Consider the following 24,636-nt stretch of genomic DNA (forward strand, 5'->3'; position numbering starts at 1 on the left):
TCAACTACCTTCCAGCCTTCATTGAGCCAGTGACACAGATTACAGGATGACACAAATTACTGCATGAGAAAAGGAGCAGCTGGACTGCCAATTAAAGCACAAAACCAGCAAGAACAAGTTCACAAGTGTCTTGCAATACAGGGAGAAATGAAAGGCCAGGTGTACTATGAAGACAGACCTGCTAGGGAGAACATACTATCTGTGGATCAACTATATGACCCCTACATAGCCATGAAAACTTACATACTACCAGTTGGTTTCTATTTTTTTTTTCTTAAATGAAAACAAACTGATTCCAACATTCTGCAAGAGGGATTTCATTTGAAGAATGTTTACCATGAAGCTCACTTTCTGACCGCAGTCATAATGTGGTATTGCCTTGTAGCCACAGCTGCAGAATCTGTAAAGTAGAAGTCAACGATGGATCTAATACTAAGATACAGTTAACTCACAGCTGTCCATCATTGGCTTTTTGCTGTTAGCTTGCTTTTCTGCCTCTTCATTTAAGACATCTATGTTAATTTGGCTTAGCATCTTGATCTAATCCTTGTCTTATAGGCAAATCTGTAGGGCAATACAGTCAACAAACATACCTGCGTGGCTGGCTCTCTATGCACTGTATATCTGTTGGGTACTGCTCAATACAAAAAGATGCAAACTTTTGAGTCACCTCATTCTCTGTTCTCTCCATAGCCTACCTCATCAGTCACTAAACTACATAAGAAGCTTAAAACATGTCTCGGTTTCTTTTGTGACTGGAAGTGCTATAGATACCTGTCACCTTCATGACAGGCTTGAGAATTGTTTGTAATTTTTGTGGAAGTACAGCCTCTCGTGCAGAAATATAAACAAGAGAGGCTGTAGCACTGAACTGTGAATGTATGAACTAGCTACAGTAGGGAGTGGAAAGTGTGCCTTTGTGGAAAAGGGGCACAAGCCTTCCCAAAGAAAGTGAACTACATACCTGCTAATAGGAAAAACAAGGGAACAGGGAAAGAACAGGGAAAGGAGGGATGCCAGCTGACCTTTTGGAGTTCTTGAGTCTTCTATTTCTGTCCTACCTTGTACAGTTCTGCATCACTGCAAGCACATTTGAAGGGTGAGGGCATCTCAGAGCAGAATTCACAGCTCACTATGACACTTGAAGCGACAGAACAGCATTAGGTCAAGAAGACTTGAACCATGGGAGAAATTCACACCTGTGATACCAGAGGAATTGGAGAATCTGCCTGTTTTTGTTTCTAAGGCAACCAAAGCAGCCTCTCATCACAACCACTTTCGTCATTTGAGCAGAAGTGAATTCTGGGCTAATTCTAGTAGCAGCAGCAGCAACCAATAGCCTTTCCAGTTATAGATACTGGAGAGTCATCAACATCCATTTTAACTGGCCTTGGGTTAGAGCCACTGATTTGTATATGAACAAGTGAGCCCTTAACACAACTACAGTGATAACAGATTGGGAACATGCACCAGGAGGCATCATAGCTAGTGGGTCTGGTTTACAAATTTGACTGGTGGAAGGTCATCACCCTAATCCTTATTAGGAAAACTATCAAGCTCTCAAATAAGTCTTCCTGTCACAGAAGGACATTTATCCACCATTTTAGCTAGTTTTTATCTCAATGAAACTTCAAATGCTCTAGCAATTGTTAGTAGTTTCTGGCAGAAGTACAGAAACAAGAAGCTAAGGTCCTACCTCACTTGAAGATGCATGACCTGGAATTCTCTCAGGAATTATCCCAGAATAATGGGATAGCTCATGTGATTTTGGGAAAACATCAAACATCACCGGGACATTACACTTGGAAGTCCAACATCCCAAAGCAAAGGCAGGCTGTCAACATTCCAATGTTACTGAGTTTAAGACGACTGAGTCCTAGTTTCACCTATAGCCTCAGCCCTATTCCAATGTAAGGAATAAACATCACAATCAGAATTACATAGCTTTGTTTGCAACTTAAGTAGAGATGTCCAAAGCTGTAATATTACCCCTCCTGTAGCAAGTAACATGCTGAATAGCTGTAAGCTGTGGAAAAACCTGTAATAAAGCTTTTTTTTTTTTTTGATAACACCTAAGCATTCTGTCTCTAGTCTAATTCTACTGCCCTGAAATAGCAAGGCAACCACTATACAACTGTACACAACTAAACGTGAAGCGTTGTATCATTCAGCCCTTAAGCCATGCTGAGTCTGGATCTCCCCACGAGGTAGAGGACTTTGAGCAACAGTGATGAATTGCATTTAAACAGATAAAATCTGGTGGCAGAGCCAGAACAGACACACAATCTGTGTCCATGCAAGGAAAAATATTTTACTTGCTGAGATGCACATCACCGCAAGATGCCTATTAAATCAAAGCAAGGTAAGACTGAAGCATTTCCAGTAAACTTGCATATGATGGTCTCCTACTGAGTAACAGGAACATAAACTGGTATCTGTGTCAACTTTCAAGGCTTCCTGCAAATGTTCCTTGGCAAACACTGATTTTATTCCCCTGAGCTTGCATTGAACTGAAACCAAAACTTTCTTTGTTCTACTATACCACCAGCAGCAAGTTTTTGTCCATCCTGAACTAGTCAGATAATTACTACAAAGCCTAAAGGAAAAAGCTCATACAGGTGAACAAGAGGTCAGAAGCACTTCAGTGGGAACGAAGGGAATTTTTTGGATTATATTTACTCATTTTTAATAATGTATTAAGACCTACATTTGTCTACTACTAGAAAACAAACATGCACAGCTTGGCCCTCAAATTATGTTGTAAGTGTCCTGCTCACAGCGTGACTTAGGACAAAGAAATTTGCAAAGAAAACTGTGGGCAGAAGTACTCAGCCTCAAGAAAAAAAAACAGGAGGAGGTGGTAAACAATACAGAGCTGTGTCTTCGTTGATCCAGAGTCAGGCATGTTACAAGGCTGAACTCTGCAGCAGTACTAAATCCCATCAAGAAAGGTGTAACCTCATCCCACAGAACAGCTCTTTGGTCTCTCCTAGGAAGCACAAGTGCCTACAAGGAAAAAAAAATAGAAAATAAAAGAAAAACACACACTGCTGGCTAGACTAGAAGACAAACAGTCCCAAGATGCTGAATTCCACTGCATGCAATTGGCCAATTCTACCGGATGAGAATGCCAAAATGCATTTATTGCTTTCACCAAAATTTTTTTTTAAATATATATTTTTTAATTTGACTAGTTTTCACATTATGGATGTTTCCTCGGAGGCCATAACCCCATCACTTATGGCAGTTCAACAAGGAGAGGACAATCCAGAGGGTACCTTACAGCCCACACCACCAAGAGCTTCAGAAGAGCTGCCAAATGAACTCCCAGTTTTTTTGACGAGTCTTGAAATAAAAGGCGAATGCCGAAGACTGAAAAATACGCTAGTGTTATACCAGTATTTTAAAAGGTTGAAATAGGATGAGACATGTCAGTCTTGTCATCCTGACATTGATTCCAGACAAAATAATGAAAAAGCTGATATGAGACTCAGTTAATAAAGGAGGACAATGTAATTACTGCCAATCAACATAGACTTTACAGGAAAATATAACTTGTCAAACTACCAACACTTTTTGGTGTGATTACAAGTTTGAATGCTAAAGGTAACAATGTTGATGTAATAAATATTCGCACAATGTCTTACCTGGTGCCACAAAGCACAGCAATGCAGCGTACAGTATCAGCTAACTGTTCGGTCTACACTGAACCAGTACACCAGTAGACGAGATGGGCAGGATGCTACTGGGACTCGGTTTTGTTCCAATGCTGCATGCAAATTAGTTTGCTGGCATGCAGATTATCTGCCTGTCGTGTTGACTAGTATCGCTTCATTTCCTCTGCCCCGAACTCCCACCTGCTTTATCCATCTGTTACCACCTTTCCTTACCTTCGCCTGGAAGTGCTTTGGAGCAGGCATAGCTGCACATCCCTGACCTGTACAAAGCGATCTCTAACCCTGACCTAAGCCCTGCCTAACATCTCAGAGCCCTGCTGTACTAACAAAGCCATGTTGCCAAATCTACACTGTTGTACTAGCCCATCTGCTTAGACAATTCATTTTTGGTGGCTCATTAAAACAGATTGCTCTACAAGTTTATTCACAAGACACTCTTACCTAGCATGGAGGTATTGTCTGTAACAGTTGCATGAGAACAACACTTAAATAATGCAAATTTGTTCACACAAAGCAGAAATCTGAAAGTAAGTACATACAAAACTTGACAGCAAGAGCTTTGACATTAAGAAATTCAGTCAGCACACTACGAAGTAAATAACAAACCCTTAAGATCTGTCTGCTTCTTTTATTTCCTCTCCTCATACAGCAATAAATGGGGCAAGGGACAGGACAAGTGTAATCAATTCCTTATTTCTCTCCAAACAACAGCTCTCACTGATACATGACCACAGAAGTCTATTGTCCATTTAAGCAAGCTGTCAGGTTAGGAATATGTTTTTTGGCACCTTTTTCTCAAATCCTGTAGAGGTTGCATAAGAAACGCACTTGGCATTTGTGCATTTAAAACATAACTCAGAAGTGACAGCCTGGATATACAGTAGGATGAAATAATTTAAAGGCACTCAGGCTTAGATTAGCCTGTATTAAATGGAAGATGACTGATTTTTCCTCAGCCAAGGCTGGCAACCTCACCCATAAATGCCAGGCCAGGGGTTAAAGTACTTTTGAGCTTGAGTAGATGTCTTTCCACTATGGTAGTAAAGAAAGAAGCTTTGGCAGAGGCTAACTGAAAAGAAGGCACACTATCAGCACCGCAACCTTCAACAGCTCCAAAGCAAAACATCAAAAATGCCAATGCTGCCGACTGACCTAACAAACACAAGGAATTCTCTATTCCACAACTGCTACCTCATTTTCCAGTTCTCATTCTTCACACCTCCACCTAATATTTACATCTTCAACTTTCCTGGTTTCTTTAACACATTAACATGTTTTTGAACGCAAGTGCAAAACATTTTCAAAGCTGAAAGCTTAAGTAACAAACTAAAATAAACAGAATGTTGAAACAATATGACAAGGAACCGCTGCATTAGGAGAATTAATTATTTTAATATTAAAGTCAATAAAGCCTTTACTGTGGAAACCCATTCATTTCCAGTGTGAAGAATCATAACAGGAGCCAACAACCTTTTCTTAAGTATGTTCAGCACAGTGCCATACAGAAAAGATAGGTGATGTCAGTTGGAAGCCCCATGACTATAACTTCTGTCATCCCTTGTTAATCTTGGTGTACATACAACAAACAGAAAATACGCATTTTGGGGCTCAAATTCCTTAAAAGGTGCAAGGAGAAAAAGCCAGGATGTTTCCCAGCCACTAAGGAATAGGATAACTGTGAGGAAGGCTGGAAGAGGGTTGGAGTCAGGTGTCTCCTGTAAAGCTGGGCCACAGAAAAGATCTGCAGTGTTGCCTGGCAGCAAGTAATTATCTGCCAGTGTGCTGTTTCCACGTGCCAACAACCAAAGCCCACACAGGCAGCAAGCATGGGAAAGTACATGCGTCAGCTAAAGCTTCAGGCTAGTTCCACTGCTTCCTAAGAAAAAAAAGCGGAGGTGCTTTGGAGCCTAGCCTTTGGTTAATCTCTTTGCTATTACTGCAACAAGGTCTATGAACCATACGTGCACTCAGACAAAACGTCCAGAGACGCAAAAATCGAGGAGATGCTTCTGGCACTTAAAAGCCAGAAATCAAAGACAAGAGAACTGTCATCCTAAATGAGCCATGCAAAAACAGCAACTCCACCCCAGAACATTTAGGAAATATCCAACAGAGGCTGATGAGAGCAAGTTAGATAAATCCTGTCCCAAATGGTTGGTCGTGCTTTAGGATACGGAAAAGGGTCTCTCAGACTCTCTAGAGACCTCACAGCAGTCCTCTGAGTGATGTTCCTGTGACGGCTTACAAAAAGGAAAGCAGCACATGCCAACCTAACTGTCCATACTTCTTCCCTCATTCTCCCCCAAGCTCCAAAATGACCCCCCCCTGCACTGGGGTTAATTACAGAGCAACTCAGACCCAGACAAAAAAGCACCTTCAAGAATCATGTTATCCAAAGCCATTTCATTCATGAACTGCCAGAGTGCCATAACTCCTGTTCCCTCCTCCGTGTCCCCTCCCGCCTCCGCCTGCCCTTTAAGGCTCCCGAATGCCTGTGCGCTCTATGTGGTGGCAGCCTAGTTTTAATATGCACTTATTAAGATCCTAATTGAATCCCACATTGCCTTGTGTGCATCTTGCCAGCCAGAACACGAACAAGGCACCCTATAATTCAATTAGAAGGACCTGCAGCAAGCTTATCATTAGCCTGTCAGGTTGTTAAGTAAAAGACATCTAGGAATAGGGGAGGAAGCTAAACAAAGGGAGAACTGTTAACAGCACCCCTCCCCAATTCATGCTGAGACTCCCATATACTTACTTGAAATATGGAATCTGCAGTGCCAAGCACTTGAATGACAGCTTATCACATCACCCTAACAGGCCTTTCTTTTGTTTCAGGAGACTTAAAAAGCATCTCCAAAGCTGGAATTAGTCTTGTCCCAGTCAGCTCTCTTCTGCACAGATTCACAGGAAAAACACCACTAATATACACAACAACTGCAAACAAAGAAATCTCATTACCTGCCAAAACCCTATTGACAGAGGAATGGGTGGCCAAACCAGGCTGTCCCCTTTCATGGAAAATCCCAGCATAAGGCAAGTACTCTGGCAACAAGAAGCGTCTGCAAAACAAAGAGAGTAAATTTACATGGGGAAAAAGCATCCCAGTATGCTACAAGCCCTGGACAGCAACTACAATTACTTTGAGGAAACCTGACTGAATTCCACCAGACTATACAGGGAGGACTGGGCTCCTTTGCTTAGCCAGCCACTTCATGGCTTCAAAGGAGTGGCAAATTACAGATTAGATCCTCCTCTGATCAATGTGGCTGTGAAGTCACCATTAAACAAATCCTTTACCTCCCACAATAGTTTTCTAATCTCAAACCAGCAGGTCTCACTGAGAATCTCCCGTCAGATTCTTTTCTCCTATTCTGCCTTCACACTATAGCTCCATCATGCACATAAGAAGCACTAAGACCATACTGTGCTTCAAAATGTCACAGGGTGAGCTGATCACACTAACATGCCACCTCTGGGGTTCCAGATATTGCAAACCAAGAGAACAGCAGCCTTGTGCAAGAAAGGAAATCCATCTGAAAGTACCACAGAGCTGTACTGCAACTGGTACCTCAAGGATTTTCATACCCTTATACTGTTAGGTGTACAAGCCTTACCTTGGGACAAAGCGCCCCAGAGACGGTGCAGACATGCGGGCATTACGGGGAGCTCGGTGTCTAGATCGGTCTCCATTGTCCCTTCAACAAAAGAAAAACAAAAAATACTGCACATTAAAAATACTATACAATGGAACATTATCCAGAAAACAACCAACCAACCAAAAAACCCACACAGATAATGTCAACTACTCCTCTTGACTGACTTTTAATGTTTCTCTTGCATAAGTCATATGCTTATGTTCCAAATTCATGCAACTTACTCTACCAAACACTCCTGATAGGTTTGCATGCAGGTAGCCTAACATACACTTACCTCATTGTTTGAGGGTGCCTCAAAATTATTGAGGAAATCAGTCAATAAATTAGTGTCAGTACCCACGCAAATAAACCAGAAACCTTACAATTTGGACTGTGAGAGAAAAAGCAAGCATGCCATAGTCCTGACAAAAACTTTCTGCTGGTCAAAGAGATCTGCTAAGTTTCATTTGTTCATTTCCAGGAATGTTGGCAAAGGAACATCATCTGCAAACTACCCTTTTGAACTCCCTCCTTCAAGGTCCAGGTGAAGTGCCATTACAGCCTAAGATATATCTCACCTTTCACAAGCTTTTCCAGTGAAATCAGGAATGTTAGGTGATGCTATCAGACAAAACCATAGCTTCTCAAAAACCTCTCACTCCGTTTCACAATAACCAGCTGTGCCTTGGGGGAGGTGAAAGGGTCTAGCATCTGTCTTCCTACAGTAGACACAGGAAAGCCTTCTTCCCCAGGACAGTGCAACACTGAATAGGTTACCCAGCGTAACTGTGGAATTGCCAACCTTGGAAGTCTCAAGCCAGAGCTAGACAAAGTTGACATGGCTGACAATCTGATTTTGGCAATAACAACCCCACATCAAGCAGGAGACCAGACTGAAAAACCTCCAAGAAGCAAAATTCATGGTGCCGCATTGATAGGTCACAGAGGATCTGTACTTATACAGCCCTAAAACTGCAAGGAAAATAATGAAACTACATCACTAACTCAAGCTCTGAAACAGATCTCTGCAAAGATTTACTCCACCCAGAAATTTGTGTGACCTTGCACAAGCAGAAAGTCTGTTATCCCTGGATTCTAGATCTCTATCTGACTGCAGCTCTACTTGCCTCCTTCCCAGGCAGCTGTGGGGAGAATATTACTTGCAGAGCCTTAGAATCACTAGAAAACTAAATATTTGTTACGCAACACATCAGCAGCACATTCCTAATCGACTCCAGCAAGCTGTGCTTGTCATCAGGTTTGGGTTTTTTTGTTGTTTGTTTTGTTGCTGTGTGTTGTGGTTTTTTTTTTTTTGGTGGTGGTGTTCCCCCCCCTTTCCTTTGAGTCTGAGAGCAAAAAACATGCACTGAGAAGAAAATCCATTGCATGATTGTTTCCCACACACTTCATGAACCAGGAACACAAGAGCAGAGGTTGCTCTGCAAAGTTCATTAGCATTTCAAGCTATTTCACCAAAACCTAACCTGAATCAAAGCTAAAAGCTTCCATTTCTCCTCCCACTGCAGACACAGCATTTGCAGTTCACAGCCAAAGCTGTACCTTTCCCTGAGGTTTCTGTGAAGCCAACAGGGTTCCTGAAATTAGCAAAGTAAAGGCTGCTGCTCTTCTTTTGTCACTCCACCCTATTAGGGAACAGATCAGTAACAGAAGAAATACTGAAACATCAAGTGCTGACATATCAACTTTTCCTGATAAAAGAGAAAAGGCCAAAGGGGAAAAGAAGTGTCATGTTCGAGATCCCACCATACACATTAAGAGCCAGTGAAAGTCAGACAAGAAATATATATATATTTTTTATGAGTTCACATCGCAGTTTTTTAAACTATGCTGATATGCAACCCTGGGAGAACAGAAACAAAATGGTTTTCAAGGTTTACATTTGCTTTGGACATTAGAATTAAAAGATGCTTTTGAAAGGGATAAATAATGACAGTAGGAACAAAAATAGGACTACACCCTGCAGAATTACCCATTTAAAGAGAATCTCTACAGCAGTTTTCAAAAGGAATGAGGAATTAGCTCTAGCAGACAGACAAAAAAGGTAAGGTGCAAACTCTCCCATAGCACAAATCAAGAGACCTTAAGCAAGTGATTTGAGTTTTTTAAAATGCCACTAGCCAAAGCTCTTAGCATCCATAAAAAACATTTTAGGACGCACACAGCCTAATGAACTAGACTTTCTGATGGGAGAACTCCTTTACTGTCCCTTTCACCATCCATACACTCCCCCAGTACAAAAAGCCTGAAAGAAAAAAAAGACTAGACTTGCTTCAGTTTTCATTACGGCAGAGAGCCTCTAGCAATTCAAGAGATAGTAATCCCTTTCTAACATCCCCTTAATAAACAAATAATAATAAAAATCACCCCCCAACTACCACTACACCCTATAATTCAAACAACAGGAATTGGAAGAGTGACTAACCTGTGAGAACACTGAAATTTGTACATACCATAATGGAATCGTAAGATTCGCTCCCTTAACTGTCTGTGTGAAAGAGGCATATTACCAAACATTACTCTGAATCACTGATTTACAGTCATTTATATCTAAACTCCTATGCCCAATGCCATGTAAGAGTGTTTTTAAGCATCTACTGCTGAAAAGCTAGAAGAGCTGATAATACCCTGGTACCAGCTGAAGATTATTTCTGCACCTTTTAAAAAGGAAAATAAAAAACCCACAGATCAGTGAAGATGGGTGGCACTTTGTGTTATTTCTGTACCACGTACAGCCTGCTGACAGAGGGAGGAGAGCAGATGTTAGCACGACTGCAGTGCCAGAGTGAAGCACTCCTGCAAGAAACAAAAAGCTTCTGACAAAGTTCTCTGAAGTACTAGTGAAGATCAAACGCTCTACTTTCTGTGTAGTGTCAACTACCTACAGACTCATTTAGCTAATGATTTGCAGTGGATAGTTTAATTAACATAACCTGAAAATGCAGATCCCTCAGCAGGTGTGTACATAAGCTTCTTCTGTAAAGCAACCCAACAGCTTCCTTGCAAAAGTAAGTGAAACAAATGTGTGACAGTGAGTGTTATAACAAGGCCAAAAAATCTCTTGGAATATCCTTTGTTATAAGTGCACCAGCAAAAATGAATGGCACTGGGAAACTTCCGTGAAAAACAGTGAAGGAACTAAGCAATCCATTGAGCAAGGTGTAGGGAAAGAATCAGAAGTAAGAAGTACATAAGGCTACAAGGGAGACTTAATACCATAACTAGCAAACAGAATAATTTGTCTCCGGAGGAAAACTGCAAGAACCAACAAGTGGTCAAATTAACTTTAAGGGTCTGGCCCAAATTCAGGTTATTCATAACTTGTTTAGATACCAGCGTGGGACAAATCGAAACAGCAATACAGAGAGTAAGAGTTGGTAGGAGAAAAATAGCATTGACACAAACACAGAATGGAGCAGGAAAAGAAAGAAACGTTCCGATACATTCAAGAAGGTTTGTGGAGCTTCAGTAGGACACAAGAAGGATGAAAGTTCATCCTGAACTGGATAACTTCCTGGTATTTTTCTGCTACTGTTTAGTTTGCTTTCTGAGAAAAAAGACTTGACCAACATAGATACAATCAAGTGAAAATGATGGTTGTAAAAACAGTTAGAGATGCAAAGCTTGGCATCCTAGAGTTTGGAGAAAAAGGTCACTTTCTTCTTTTTCATCTAGTAACTTGGCTACTGCATTAATAACTGAGTGGATACAGAAGATAGCCGAGATAGTCAGAAAAGGAAAAAACACAACTATGTTCTGCTTCTCTATCTTGGCAAGAGTAGTCTTTAATATTTAGAGATTGTTGTATTAGGAAGTGAAATTAAACACACAGCATGGGATTTCTAATGCAATCTGTTGGTCTAACTGTTCCCACTGTAGTCAACATTAAAACTCCCACTGACTACACTGCCAACAGAATTAGGTCAACAATGACCATTTTGAAAAGCCATTTAATTATCAGAGCCAGCACCAGTAAGCCATGCAAGTGCAAAAGAATCAAATTATGCCAGACCAAGCCAATTGTTCCATATTTTCAGCGTTTTATAGTGTTTCATGTGATCCAATCAAGCACTAAATCAATTTCTATTGCAGAAGTTAGACACTTAATTCCAATGTGAAATAACTGCTAAATGGCTTCTGCTAATATCTTTAAACTGGATTTTGATGCAACACCACTGATGTAACAAAAAAAAATAATTCGTTAGTACTTCAAACATCGGGCATCTCCATGCACTTGCTATCAGTTGTGTAAGACCACAGGAGGTTACCACAGAGGAAACAGCAGGAGGGCAGGAGTAGCACAAACATCACATCAGGAGCTCAGATGAGGTTACAAGAAAACAAAGTTATTTGGCTCTAAAGGTTGGTCAACTCTGACCCCAGATCCTCTACAGAGGGTACATGGAGGATGTCATAATTGGACATGAAGAAACAGATCCTGAAACGTTGCAATTCACGGGATTGTCTGCGGATTTAGACTGAAACAGATGACATATCCTGTGAAGGGTGCTCTGACAAGAGCTGCAAAGGACAAGACAAAGCACGTACTACATTTCCATGAAGGGTGCAGAAGGAAGAAAAAAGTTGGGGGGACATTATGTTTGCTAGCGATTCTAAGAACGTGTCAACTACTTTCTGGCACCATTACTGATGACTAAGAGGCACAGTGTTGGGAGCACTATGACAGTAAATTACTACTAGCTTTACAAGAGAGGAGCAGCAAAACACCTGATGGTAGAACTTTTGTTTTTCTCTGCCTGATCTTTCAAGATCCTGAGTATCTCCTGCAAATGAGGTTAGGGAACACTGTGAGCGTTTCTAGGAAATAAGCTTCTCAAAATTGGGAAATAAACACAAAATAAACAAAACCTTGACATTCTGAATATTTCAGTAAGGTACAGCTACCCTAGAAGACTGAAATGAAAGCACTGTCAGAGTAACAACTCCTGGATCAGTAAGACGAGTCTCTCAAAACATGGAGTTTCCACCCAGTAGATGCTATTTTATTCACGATCCTCAAGTCTTGGAGAATTTGAACACTCAATGTTAGGAAAAGGGGCCCACCCTACTTATGGTTCTGAGAACAACAGTATCTCACCTAAAAATAGGAATATGTTTAACAGAAAAGACTCAAAACAACTGACTTATTTCTGAGCAGAGTTTTTTTCCCCACACATAGGTACAAATAAGTAAGGAAGGAGCACTAGGCATATCAAAAACGGTAACGAGTATTGATGTCCACAGACATTAAAAGGATGAAGACACAGAATTAAAATAATATGCATAACCTAGTAAAATTAAAGGTATACATTAATCTACCTATCTTTGAAGGATATGACCATTATTGAAGTAATTAAGGCAGATAAAAAAAGAACTAAAAAAATTAAGCAAAAAGCCACACAAAAAGCCTTTCCTAGCACTATTTGGACCATAGAACAGACTCCCAGGTGTAACAGTGGAAGCCCAACAAAACTGAAGAATAAAAACATTAGAGGAACTGGAAAGAGCAGCGTTGCCCAGCTGGAGAGACAGGAATTAGAAGAATAGACTTGAAACGCAGCTACTTAATATGGTAGTTGATGAAGTTAGGTAAGTCACTCAAGACATGGTGCCTTTCTATTCTCCTATATTCTTTTGAAGGCTTCAATGTCAGTCTTTCACTAACAGCTTTTTCAAAGGAACACCAGAGAAAACTTTTATGCATTTATCAGCTAAAACTTCCTATAAAACAGCAGTAGTGCTGCAGATTGCTGTGTTACTAATGGCTCTCCTGACCAGAGGGAAACAAAACCTCCAGCCTTGATTACCTCTTAGAGGGCCGTTCAGGGGGGAAATGTATTTACAAGATTAAAAATGGTACTTCAGAAGATCAAGTGCTCCAGACAAGCATCACATAAGAGAGGATTTATCACCTGGTCAAGAGAAACAGCAGCGCTTGCCTGTTAAATGTTGAGGATTAATTGTTTCAGAGAAAGACTAATTTTGAATCACAATGAAGCACTTGCTCTTATCTAGGTGCAGAGCACCAGTTGTTTCTGTTCTAATCATCTCACTGTGTGGGGGGTTTGCAAATAGATGGCACCTTTTAGAACAAGGCTGATATGCTCCATAGCTACACTGAATCCTTGGACAACAAACCAAAGCCAGACAAAGGTAGAGAATCCCTGCTGCCCAGCCTGGAACTACCATACTACGTTTTATATGAACTAGCATTCAATGTTTTATAAAAACAAATAGAGCATCCAACATTACAATCACCTTTCCTTTGAGACCCATTTACTGGGCATTTTCAAGCATTCAAACATGAATGTGAGAAGGGAAGGCACCACAATAGCTAATTCTAATCACTTGTAAACTTCATCTGGTGCTAATTGAATACAGTTTGTAGAGCAAAGATGCATCAGCTTCCCCATCGGACTTCCATACTGGAATAAAGCGTCAGAAGCAAGCACTAACAAAACAAACGAAACAAAAACCCAACCACATTGCACCATCACAATGCTGCTCTTCTAGGAGAAACAGAAATGAAAACATAACTGCACAATCAACCCTAATCTGTCAGGTCTACAGGCTTGCAGAATGCTAACCACTGCCTGCGCTCTGCATAGCCTGCAACAAACTAAAAACAGCTTGCTTCCTAATCACTCTCATCAACACCAGACATCACTTACGAGGTGACCTTGTTTGACTTAAGAGTTTCACAGATACAAAATAAAAGCAAAGGAAAACAATGAATACAGCTTTTAAGTAGCTTAAGTGGCAGAAAAAAAAAAAAAAGGGTACCATCTTGACATCAAGACTGCTTCCACAAGCCCAGGCGACATACAGTATGGAACATGATGTGAGCTTTTCTGGCAACTATCATCTTCCAAAAGGCAGTCATTCCTTCACCACCACACTTGCCTCACTGGAATCTGACTTAATGGTCACACAGTATTATGCTGGAGAGGTTAGCAATATCCTGCAGTGCTACTCCAAGGAAATAGTCATTCCCTGTCACTGCATCAGGCAGTATTATTAGACATTAAGACCAAGATAAGGAGAATATAAAAGACTGTCACAAAAGATAAAGATAAAAAGAACAAGGAAAATGAAGCTGCAGGCTACTACAAGTATATCATAAGCCGAACTAAGACACTCACTAATCCTTGAAAAGTGAAGTTCAAAGAGTAGGTTCAGTTTCATTCCCATTCATCCTGGACTTGTTAGCATTCTTAGCCTGCAACTGTGTTTAAGATGATGAATATAATTAACATAAATTGCTATGTATCTAGAAACAATGTCCCAGTGCCAACTGCTCCAGACACCTACACCAGCATGAAAAAGAACAAAGTGACCACCGAGTTCCACAAAATTCAATCTGGCTTTCAGCCACTTTTAAGACGGTCCTTTTAAGAAGGTCCATCTTCATCAAAATCAATAAGGCTGAGCCATGTGAGCTGAGAAACAGAAGCAGAGGAGACAGCATCAAAAGCACAGATAAAAGGGCTCAGGGAAGAAAATAACAACAAAGGCAGCTAACATGCAACTAATAACAATACTGTTTTTATACCTTTATCTGAACTCACGTAACAAGACACCAACAAGAATATTATTTGTAGGTGGTCAAGTAAGAGAGACAGATGACAAACTTTCCATCCAAGACTTCCAGAAAGAAATCACTGCTTTTTCCACAGGTGCAAAGATCCTAAAAATCTTTTTCCATCAACATTTAAGTGACACTTAGACCCCTTATTTATTTTCCCACCTCCTGCCATGTTTTTTGTTAACCTCAAACAAACACCTGGATTTTAAGAAGTAACCTCATCTGGATCAGTAAGAAGGTGTTGTGGTTTAACCCGGCTGGCAGCTAAACACCACACAGCCGTTCGCTCACCCTCCCCCCTCCCTCTCTGGGATGGGGGAAGAGAAACGGGAAAGTGAAGCCTGTGAGTTGAGATAAAGACAGTTTATTAAGACAGGAAAATAATAATAACAATAATAATAATAATAGTGATAATGGTAATAGTATTAACAATAATAATGTGTAAGAAAACAAGTGATGCACAATGCAATTGCTCACCACCCGCTGACCGATGCCCAGCCTATCCCCGAGCAGCCGGCCCCCCACCCCGGCCAGCCACCCCTATATATTGTTTAGCATGACGTCAGATGGTATGGAATACCCCTTTGGCCAGTTTGGGTCAGCTGTCCTGGGTCTGTCCCCTCCCAGCTCCTGCTGCACCCCCAGCCTGCTCGCTGGCAGGACAGAGCAAGAAGCCGAAAAGTCCTTGGCCTGGTGTAAACACTGCTCTGCAACAATTAAAACATCAGCATGTTATCAGCGCTCTTCTCATCCTAATCCAAAACATAGCACCCTACCAGCTACTATGAGCTACTTAACTCTGTCCTAACTGGAACCAGGACAGAAGGAAACAAAAAAAAAAAGTCTGATTGCTTTAATAAACCTCACGGATCGGATACATTACTTTTCTACCACTACACCAAAAGGTGATCACTGATTAAGTCATCTCTCTTACCAACCTTCACTACAACATATCAGAATCGAGCACGTGACACCCCATCCATCCTGAAGTGTCAGGTTAAGCTATAGAGTCACACTACACAGTAACCTTTTTTCCTTATGCCTTGCATTCCCTGCACTTTTCTCTCCTTAAGGACTGAATTGCTCTTAGCTGCTGTTCTGGAGCTGCAGATCAAAATCTCCATACTTATTTCAGGTCTCAGAAAAACTTTAGCCATTGTAAACTCTCCTTTCTACTGCCAAAAAAAAAAGATTGCTACTTTACGGAGTTTCTTTTGCAGAAGTTGAAGGTTGTCACAGGAAGGAAAAAGTTCTCTGAAATACATTAATGCAAAGTGGACAGCTGTAAAGGAGAACAGTAAAGAGAACGACTGAATACAAAAAGTCAGTTCTGCTGTGTGCTCTCAGTAGTTGATGTGCTAAGTGAAAACAGCAGGTGCATTGTGAAGTGATTACATTTCTACAGATTAGTGCTTTAATTGTTCCATATCTCCAGCAAACTATAAAAATCTAGAGACAGACTGAAAAGGCAGAAACTGGATTTATAAACGAGCATGGAATTCCTTCATAAGTTTAGGAAAAAAAATTTTTCAGTAAATATTTCTCAAACCCTTCTCCCCTCTTTCATTCAAAACTTCACAAGATCTCCTTCCACCTGGGCCATTAAGCAAGCTAGCCATGAACTTTTCTACTTAATATATAAAATAAGTTAAACCAAAATGCCAGCTTGAGGCAGAGCACTGACTATGGCACAAAACAGATTCCTGACACAAACACTTGACGTATGGAAGAGGGGAAGAACATCTACCATGCTACCCTCCAAAATAAACTAAAGTCACATTCAAGAAACCAAAAGTGAAACATTCGGCTCCAATGAAGTGTCAGTCAACTGGCAGGTTTCAATTGCAGAACCTTTTAATGCAAGAGACTATTGGAGGAAACTTGCTGAGACAGCATCAATAATGAAACCAGGAACGGCAGAAGACAGACACCGTGGATACTCTCACTAATGAAGAAGAGATCCCTGCAAGATGCCCATCTGAGAAACCGCAAGTGTAAGTCCAGAAAATGCCTTAACTGAAAGGATTAAAGTTGACAAAGAAAGCTAAACAATCTCACCCTGAACCCTGTAAGCTTTCCACAGCTTTCACCATCTGTTTTTGTGGAAATAGTCTCCTGCTTAGCAGAGAGCATCCATCACGGTCTCAGCAAAACAGTGTCCACAGTGCTCGTGTTCTCTGTCTGGGTGCTCAGGAATGTCTCAAAAAGAAATCAAAAAGATAAAGCACCGAAAGATGTTCTGAGGCATGCGAGGTGAAGCCCTTCTTGCTGTACAGAGACAACACAGTGAAGACCTTCCTACTCTGTGACAATGACAGAACTGAATGGAGCTACCCCAACACACATTGTCCTGAAAGGAAAGAGAAAGGATAGAAAGGGAAAAAGCTGCAGATGTGAACAAAGTGCAGTCTCCAATCTCCTTCATAACTATATTCTACCAGGCTGCCTACTCTCAAAAGCAGATAGAGGAGTCAGCCAAAGCCACAGCTTTAGCCTTGGCTTGAAATCCTTTATGGAACTGAAGTGAAGGATTTGAGCAAGGCTTTCAGACAACAAGGTGGTGTGCCGCTCTACATATCTGGTTTTCAGTCTGACAGATTGAAGAACCTGTATTCTTTCCCATATTTAGAATTACATGTGAAAAAAATATTAGCATGTAATAACTAAAGAGTCCTAGAAGCACCATCCACAGTCTCCAACATCATCACTATTCCAGACTAAAGGTCACTGGAAGCAACCCAGTCAAACATATTGAAGGAGTTAAAAGACAGTTAAGCTCTATAAATCTAAACTTACTATGTGTTCCAAACATAAGACACTTGAAAAGACCTTGAAATTATAAAGTTCAACATCTATGGCTTGTCTACAAAGAACCTGTTTTTACCAGTTATTCTGGAAGAATAAAGTGACGTCATTCTCCACTCAGACTCTCATCCCACAATACAAGAAGCCTTTTCATTTTAGCTTGCAATTCTGTTAAAGCTAACCAAAAAACCCACTCATATCAATTTATCTGTTAATAACCTAATATTACAATCTGGATATATATTACAGCCTGTATAAAATACTTTCATGCAGACATGACTAAGTTTACAGTTGTCAGTTGTATTCAATAAGCACTGAGATGACAACAGTGACAGGTTAAACACAGGCAGCGCATGCAGAGAGATAATATCTTATTAGACCAAATAATACAGGTATAGCTTGTGTCTCCCTCCTCTCCCCACCCATAGCAGCTGGTGTAATGAAAGGATATTACTAATACCTATAAAAAACACTCTACTCCACATTTTTAGCAATAGCTGTAGTGTTTGTCTGCCACAAACTAAACGTATTTATGAATGAATTCAAACGAGATCCCGGAGAAACTGCATGCATTCTGGAGAAAATGGCATCAAGAGACTGGCACACAGGAATAGAGGCTTTAGCTTAACTTCATAGGCCATATGCACACACACAGCACAGAGAACATATTGCTCACATCCCTAGGTTATCAGGTAGGCAAAGCTGAAAAGATGTATCTCCTCTTCTTAGAGGAGAGGAAACCTCAAAACCCCACAGAAGATGAGAGCTAAGGGTGGCTTGTCTGGCGGGCACCCTGAGCAAGCACAGGGCTTGCTCCTCACCCACAGCTTTATATATGGTAAAAGTACCTGTCGTCTAATGCTACATCCACCTTTCATTTTCCTAGAAATCAGGAGAAAGAAGAGAGAATATTTACCTATTACATTAACCAGTTTAGAAAGATAAAGCATCAAAGGCAAATTGCTATTGATTTTACATTAATAGAAGTTCATTAGATTTCAGGAGAAAAGCATGAGCTGCATACAGCTAGACACAGAAGCAACACGCTGTCATGCACAAGATCTAGAGAAACAAGCAAAACAGAGCATCTAGACTAGGGCAAGAAAGAGATACATGACCCTTCTCGGGTGAGAATACAAGAATGAAGCGATGCAGGAGTCATACAGAGTTCTTTCTATTCCTTTTAAGAGATTCCATTGTGAAGTGTCAACAGAAGACATCAAACGAATCATGAGACAAGTTCCAGCTCAAAGGACCCTGCACAGCAGCTCTCTCTAAGCAATCAGGGGAAATAATGAAGTAGGGAAGGAAAAAGAATGTCTTGAATGCATAGATCAGAATTCAGTACGAAATATTCAGCCAACAAATTCAGCAAGTGCACAGTACAGAATAAACATTCGTCTTTGCTCAGTATGAAATGAAAGACAACCTTAGCATGGCTGATTGAATTGCTTCCCTGACTGGGTGCTCTCACTGTGCGAATATTATCTGCAGGGGAGCACACTTCTCTGCAGGTATTTGCCTTGCTCTGTGAATGGAAAACCTACCAGCTTTTATTTTCCCAACAGAACAAATAGCCCCAGACAAAGGGAATGGAACACAAGAAATAAAGATCTGTGCTCATGAAGTACCCGCCTTACAAAATTGGCCCAGCAACCACCACGTCTGCTCTTCCAGGCCTGAAGCTGCTTGGGAAAATCTACTAGCCAGTGACTACTCTGCACTATCTTCCTTCATTTACATCTTACACAAACAAGGCCACAGCAACAGGGGAAGACATTCATTCAATCCTGTACTTTTGAATATTTAATTGCCAAAGCATGAAATGACAGCTTACCAGAACAATATTCCAGAAAAAATAATATTCTACCACCACGTAAAGCTAGAAAGGGATTAACATCATACTTTTTTTGGGGGATAGTTAGTTTTACCAGTGTCCTTCATAAAGGGACTTCACCCTGACACGGAGCTTGGAGGTTTAGCATCATGCAATCTCAATCAAGCATGTGCCACTGCAGCAAGCAAACATCAAAGTTGTAGCAGTAGCAAAGTTGACAGCATCCTCTGCTGGCTGCAACAACGTAAGAGTCCAGACTTTTGAGGGGCTCACAGCTCCTCTCAGTCAAACATGGCTTTCTACCACACGCTCTTCATAGATTACTTTTATAACCTTGCTCAGAATCAGCCCATGTTTTAAGATCAATATATACAAAGGGGCAAAAAAAAAAAATCAGTGAAATACTTGAAGTACTAAGGGAAAAATCTCATATTTAAAGGCAATGATTGAAGACAGATTTGAAGGGTCATATTCCCTTTTCTGCTAAAATTGATTTTAATCTAAATGCCTGAGCTTTTGGTCTCCATGTCATCCAAACAGTCCATTACTCTAATACCATTTATTGGAAAGGATTTGCTATAAGTTTGTTCACTAAGATCACGCTGGGTACCTCAAAGTCCAAAAGCAGATGTTGAAGAACAGATTTAAAAGTTTGTCAGAACTGCTCAGAAAGAAATACAGTGGCTTACGGGAGCACTGTTTTAAGGTTAGGATGCAGGGCCATTCCTCACTTTGACACTAGAGGCCATTTGCTCTCCTTACAGGAAATTAAGCCTTAACACAGATTCACAACCACAGAGTCTTCCAAAAAAGCAATCCCAGAAACTTCAGCTTATCTGACAAAGTTGTGCAGATACAGCAAGTAAAAGTAACAGAACATGCTGGCTGTCTCTCATAGCCTTAGATCAAACAACTAAGTCCAGCAAAGCCTCTCTGGAGCTCCTGTTCTGTCTCAAGACTTGAAAGCTCTAATAAACTCTTGGCTCCTCATCAGTTCCATGAGAGGACAAGATTCTCCTTTCATTTGTTTAACCAGTCCTTTAAATCTGGTTGAGATAGTCTGATGTGCCAAAGGTTGCCTAAAGCCTCTTTCACTTTTCATAACAGAAATGACAAGATCCATGCGTAGCAATCAGTTTTCATTGAATGACTAATTGAATGACAAACTTATCTTGTTCCTACAGGAAGCCTGAGATGTCTTTGCATGTTAAGCAGCAGGAAGCCACAAAGTAGTCTTGTGCTGACAACATGCAGTAGCAAGAGGGCAAGGCAGCACGCACACTTACTCAAAATCTTCAAATTCCAGGTCATTTCCCTCTACAGATGGGCTTGAGTTTTCTGAAGTGGAAGAAGAGGAGGAGGAAGAGCGGAGACGGTTTTGTTGGTATCGCATAGAGCGCTGTCGAATACTGTCCCTCCGGGAAAGATACTGAATCATCCTCTGAGCATAATATGCAGCAGGAGACAACCTGAGCAAGAGAGAGACAGGCATTTGTTACAAAAGCATAGAATGACAGCCAGCCTTGTTCTTCCTCTGGAGCTCCAGGTTCCAGGACAGTAGCAGCATATCACAAAATAGGTTGTTTGTGTTTTATGCATGAGTAAGACAGTGTGAATAAAGAAAACAAGTAGGACCAATTTTCCCTTTATACTCTTCACACCCACGTGACTTCCTTGTTTTGCAAACAGAAGTACTATAGAGTACCTGTAAACAAAAACCTCACCCACAGCTCAGAGTTTTCTTCTCTGGAGTCTCTGGAGTCCATTCTTCGTTTACTACCAGTTCACAAAACTAATCCCAGCAAGCATCCCTGGTAAGAATCAAGCCCACTCCCAATCTAAACTCTGCTATCAATGCCAAAGAGCAGCAGTGTTCAGATAAATACTGAATAAAGGTGGTAGTGTTTTAAGGGTACTTAATGGGAGCACCACCAAGTATCAAGTCAGAAAAAGGGTGAAACAGCTTTAAATATTTTTTAATCCAAACGGTAGGGCTTTCATATGACAATTTCATTAGATCCACTACACGTTGTAAGAGCAGCACTGTGATTAAAAGCCTGAGTCCCACTTTCCTCTGCAATTAACTCTTAATCCTTCCACAAGCAGAACTTGGCCTTTGTTCGCATCAGCCGTCATGCATGAGCATTACCCAGCTCCTTGGTGCTAAATGGGTAAAAACGTGCTCTTTCCCCATCCTACACACATCCACAACTTCTAGCACAGTCTGTGATACAGTAACTCAGTATTAAAGTCCAGAGACCTCAGATACTTAAATAACCATTTCTTCAGCCTTATTTGAGCTAGACTTGAGACCTAATGGAGGGGGGAGGGGGGAGACAGAAACAAACAAACCCAACAGCTTATATATTAAAGGAATAGGTGGATTAATGTCTAGTTCCCACATTCCATGTGTTTGATTTTGTTCTTTTTAACCAATGCAAGTTAACAGACTATATTTTCACAACCCTGGCAAGTACCAATCTCTTTTTCTATTAAGGAACCATGGGCAAGAGACTGATAATGGGCAGCACAGCCCTATTTTTTTTTTTTATCTACAGATGAAAATTTGAGCAGCTTTAAACAAAGAAAAAAGCAAAGAAAAAACAAGCAAACAGCAAATTCCAGGGGTTAATATAGAGATAAATATATGTTTTTTTTCAATCACACGAGGTGAGCCTTCTACCAATGCTATTCATCTTCAGAATAGAGCTTTGAGAATAAATCTTTAAAACAGACCTTGCTGTCAGCCATGAGAACCAAGAGAAAGGATAAATTCACCTTTCCAGTGACTACCACTACAAAGTTTGTGTTATGCTACAACCAGTAACAAAATGCTACTCCATAATCATCCTTAGATAATATAGCATGGAATACTTTTTCCTTCCAGAGCTGTGCTGGCTCTACGGTGATGTACTAGAAGTAATACATGAATAGATTCACATCCATCAGCATGAGCAGCAAACAATCATACCAGGTCTGATAAAGTGCTCTGCTACTATCCCTAAAGTCATATTTCAGTGGAAAACTATTTAATAGTATTTTGAGAGACTGCTCCCCAGAGCAGCATGAGAACGACATACTAATTCTTCAAGAGATTGATTGTCCTTGATAGTTGTCTGCAGCCAAAACAACATTAATACAATCTATCTCCCATTCCTCCATACATTCATGGCACATGAGCAAAAGAGAAGGTGACAAGAAGTGTGTAGAGACCAAGAGATGCCTTTTCTGCAAGGTAAGCTCCTTGCACCCTACCAGTCTCTTATTTCTTTAGCATGGGAAGCTGACAGACAGAATACAGGCTATGGGGTCTCTAAATGGGGTCTCTTACCACACAGGAAAAGTGGTAAAGGGAACCATACACGTGCACTTTGTTTTGGATGCCTCCTGTACCTTTAACACACTGTTAGATGAGTTAAAGCTGCTCATGCTTATACAATGTAGAAGACTTTGCTATACGAACATTGCATTTCTCTTTACTCCCCTGAAGACTTAATATGCCAAGCATAAACCAGCAAGGCTTTACAGCAATCACAGAATGGCTTGGGCCAGAAAGGACCTTAAAGATCATCTGGTTCCAGTCCCATGGGGGATGCCAGCCACTACACCAGGTTGCCCAGCGCTTTGTCCAGCCTGGTCTTGACCAGCAGATAAAAACAAGAAGCTGTTCTCTTCTCTGTTCTTTTGCATAACCCAAAGCCTCTGTGAATGCCAAAAAAACAAGTCTACAGCATAAGACGAACAGGTAGAAAAGCAAGGCAATACAGGAAGACGTGAACAGTGCTCTCAGCAGTCCAGCAGTGCGATCACTGGAACTTTCTTTGTTAACAGCACACCAAGGGAGATTTTTTACAGAAGGATGTGAAGAAGTTTTGCAGCTGTTTGGTATTCTGAAGTCATGCAGGACACCACAAGAGAAAACACCATGATCCTTGTGTGAAGAACAAGAAAGAATAAGCAGCAAAGACTGGCAATAATGGATGACCAGAAGCCAGACTCAGCTTCCCAACAGCACATCGTAAGTACAACAGATAGACAGTGAAGAGGATTTCCGAAGGTAAGACAAGAAGCTTAAGTCTAACACACAGGAAGGTGCAAGTGATAACATACAAAGGGCAAGGGAGAAACATATTCAAAGCAACAGACTAAGGAACTAATCTTTGCAGATGAGTGCTTGCGCATGCACAGCCAAAAAAAAGTATTTGTGAGGATGTCTCTCTGTTTGGAATATGGTTATGACAAATCAGAATCAGAGTTGAGAACCAACATAAGAGATTTAGCTGTCCTGGAGGGAGGAGAAGGTTGCAAAGCAGCATAAGGAATACTGTTTAACATTAAACATACCTCTTCGGTTCATTCAGCTACTGAACACAAGTGTTCATCAGCCCCACTGAAGCTCATTTACCAGCAGGCTAAACACAAGCCAGTCACAGCAGACCACTTGATTCATTTATTTCTCACCTGTGCTTCTAATAAAGCTGCGGCAAAACACACGTAAAGTTTATCCAGCAATTCTTAAACCAAGTTTGAGTGCCCAGGACAGTAGGCTGTATTTGACAGCACCGCAGGAGCTGAATTAACCTAGTCTCTGAGGTGACTAGACCCTGTTTACTGAAGCAGATGGTTCAGAGTAGGAGAGACGATGCTGCCACACATGACAGCCACAGAACCAGGCGCTGAGTGGGAGAAAGGCTGCCGTGCAAAAAACAGAACCAAACAGCTTCTGTCTCACCCAACAACTATGTCGGCGAGAAACAGGGCTCTAACGAGGCACCTAGTGCTGCTGGCTGGCCAGCGAGAAGAGGAACTTGAAGGAAGAGAGAATTAACCGAAGGAAACATTTTGCTAACATTAGTGAAGTTCAAATACCTTTCTTTAATACTCATGATGCCATTTAGAGCAAGAGCTACTACATAGCAGCGTCCTCAAATACAGTCAGAAATCCAAACAGGCTGGACATATTTACAGATAATATGAAAAATTTTAAACAAGGGCTGCTTCTCTTCACCCTCCCCATTTTAGCATTTTCAAAGGAAAGAGAACTAAAATTCACAAGAACTTCAACGAGGATGTCTA

General features: G+C 40.9%; 1 protein-coding gene and 1 long non-coding RNA gene across 3 annotated transcripts in view; one reads left to right on the top strand and one right to left on the bottom strand.

Annotated features, from left to right (window-relative positions):
* Nucleotides 1-24,636, bottom strand: part of AMBRA1 (autophagy and beclin 1 regulator 1) — a 131,684-nt gene that overhangs the window by 71,549 nt on the left and 35,499 nt on the right. The window contains exons 9-11 of one of the 2 annotated variants that reach the window (XM_083839455.1): nucleotides 20,847-21,029; nucleotides 7,295-7,378; nucleotides 6,639-6,739 (exon numbers count right to left, since the gene is read on the bottom strand). In XM_083839455.1, coding sequence (XP_083695581.1) covers nucleotides 6,639-6,739; nucleotides 7,295-7,378; nucleotides 20,847-21,029 — 368 coding nt within the window. The remainder of the gene's footprint in view (nucleotides 1-6,638; nucleotides 6,740-7,294; nucleotides 7,379-20,846; nucleotides 21,030-24,636) is intronic. The other variant, XM_083839456.1, reaches the window with a different exon arrangement.
* On the top strand, nucleotides 7,390-19,042 carry LOC310900866. The gene is made up of 2 exons (XR_014585432.1): nucleotides 7,390-15,156; nucleotides 15,745-19,042. It is a non-coding gene; the product is annotated as an uncharacterized lncRNA (long non-coding RNA).

Source organism: Anser anser (genome assembly GCF_964211835.1).
Source record: "Anser anser genome assembly, chromosome: 5".
In the NCBI taxonomy this organism is placed as follows: domain Eukaryota; kingdom Metazoa; phylum Chordata; class Aves; order Anseriformes; family Anatidae; genus Anser; species Anser anser.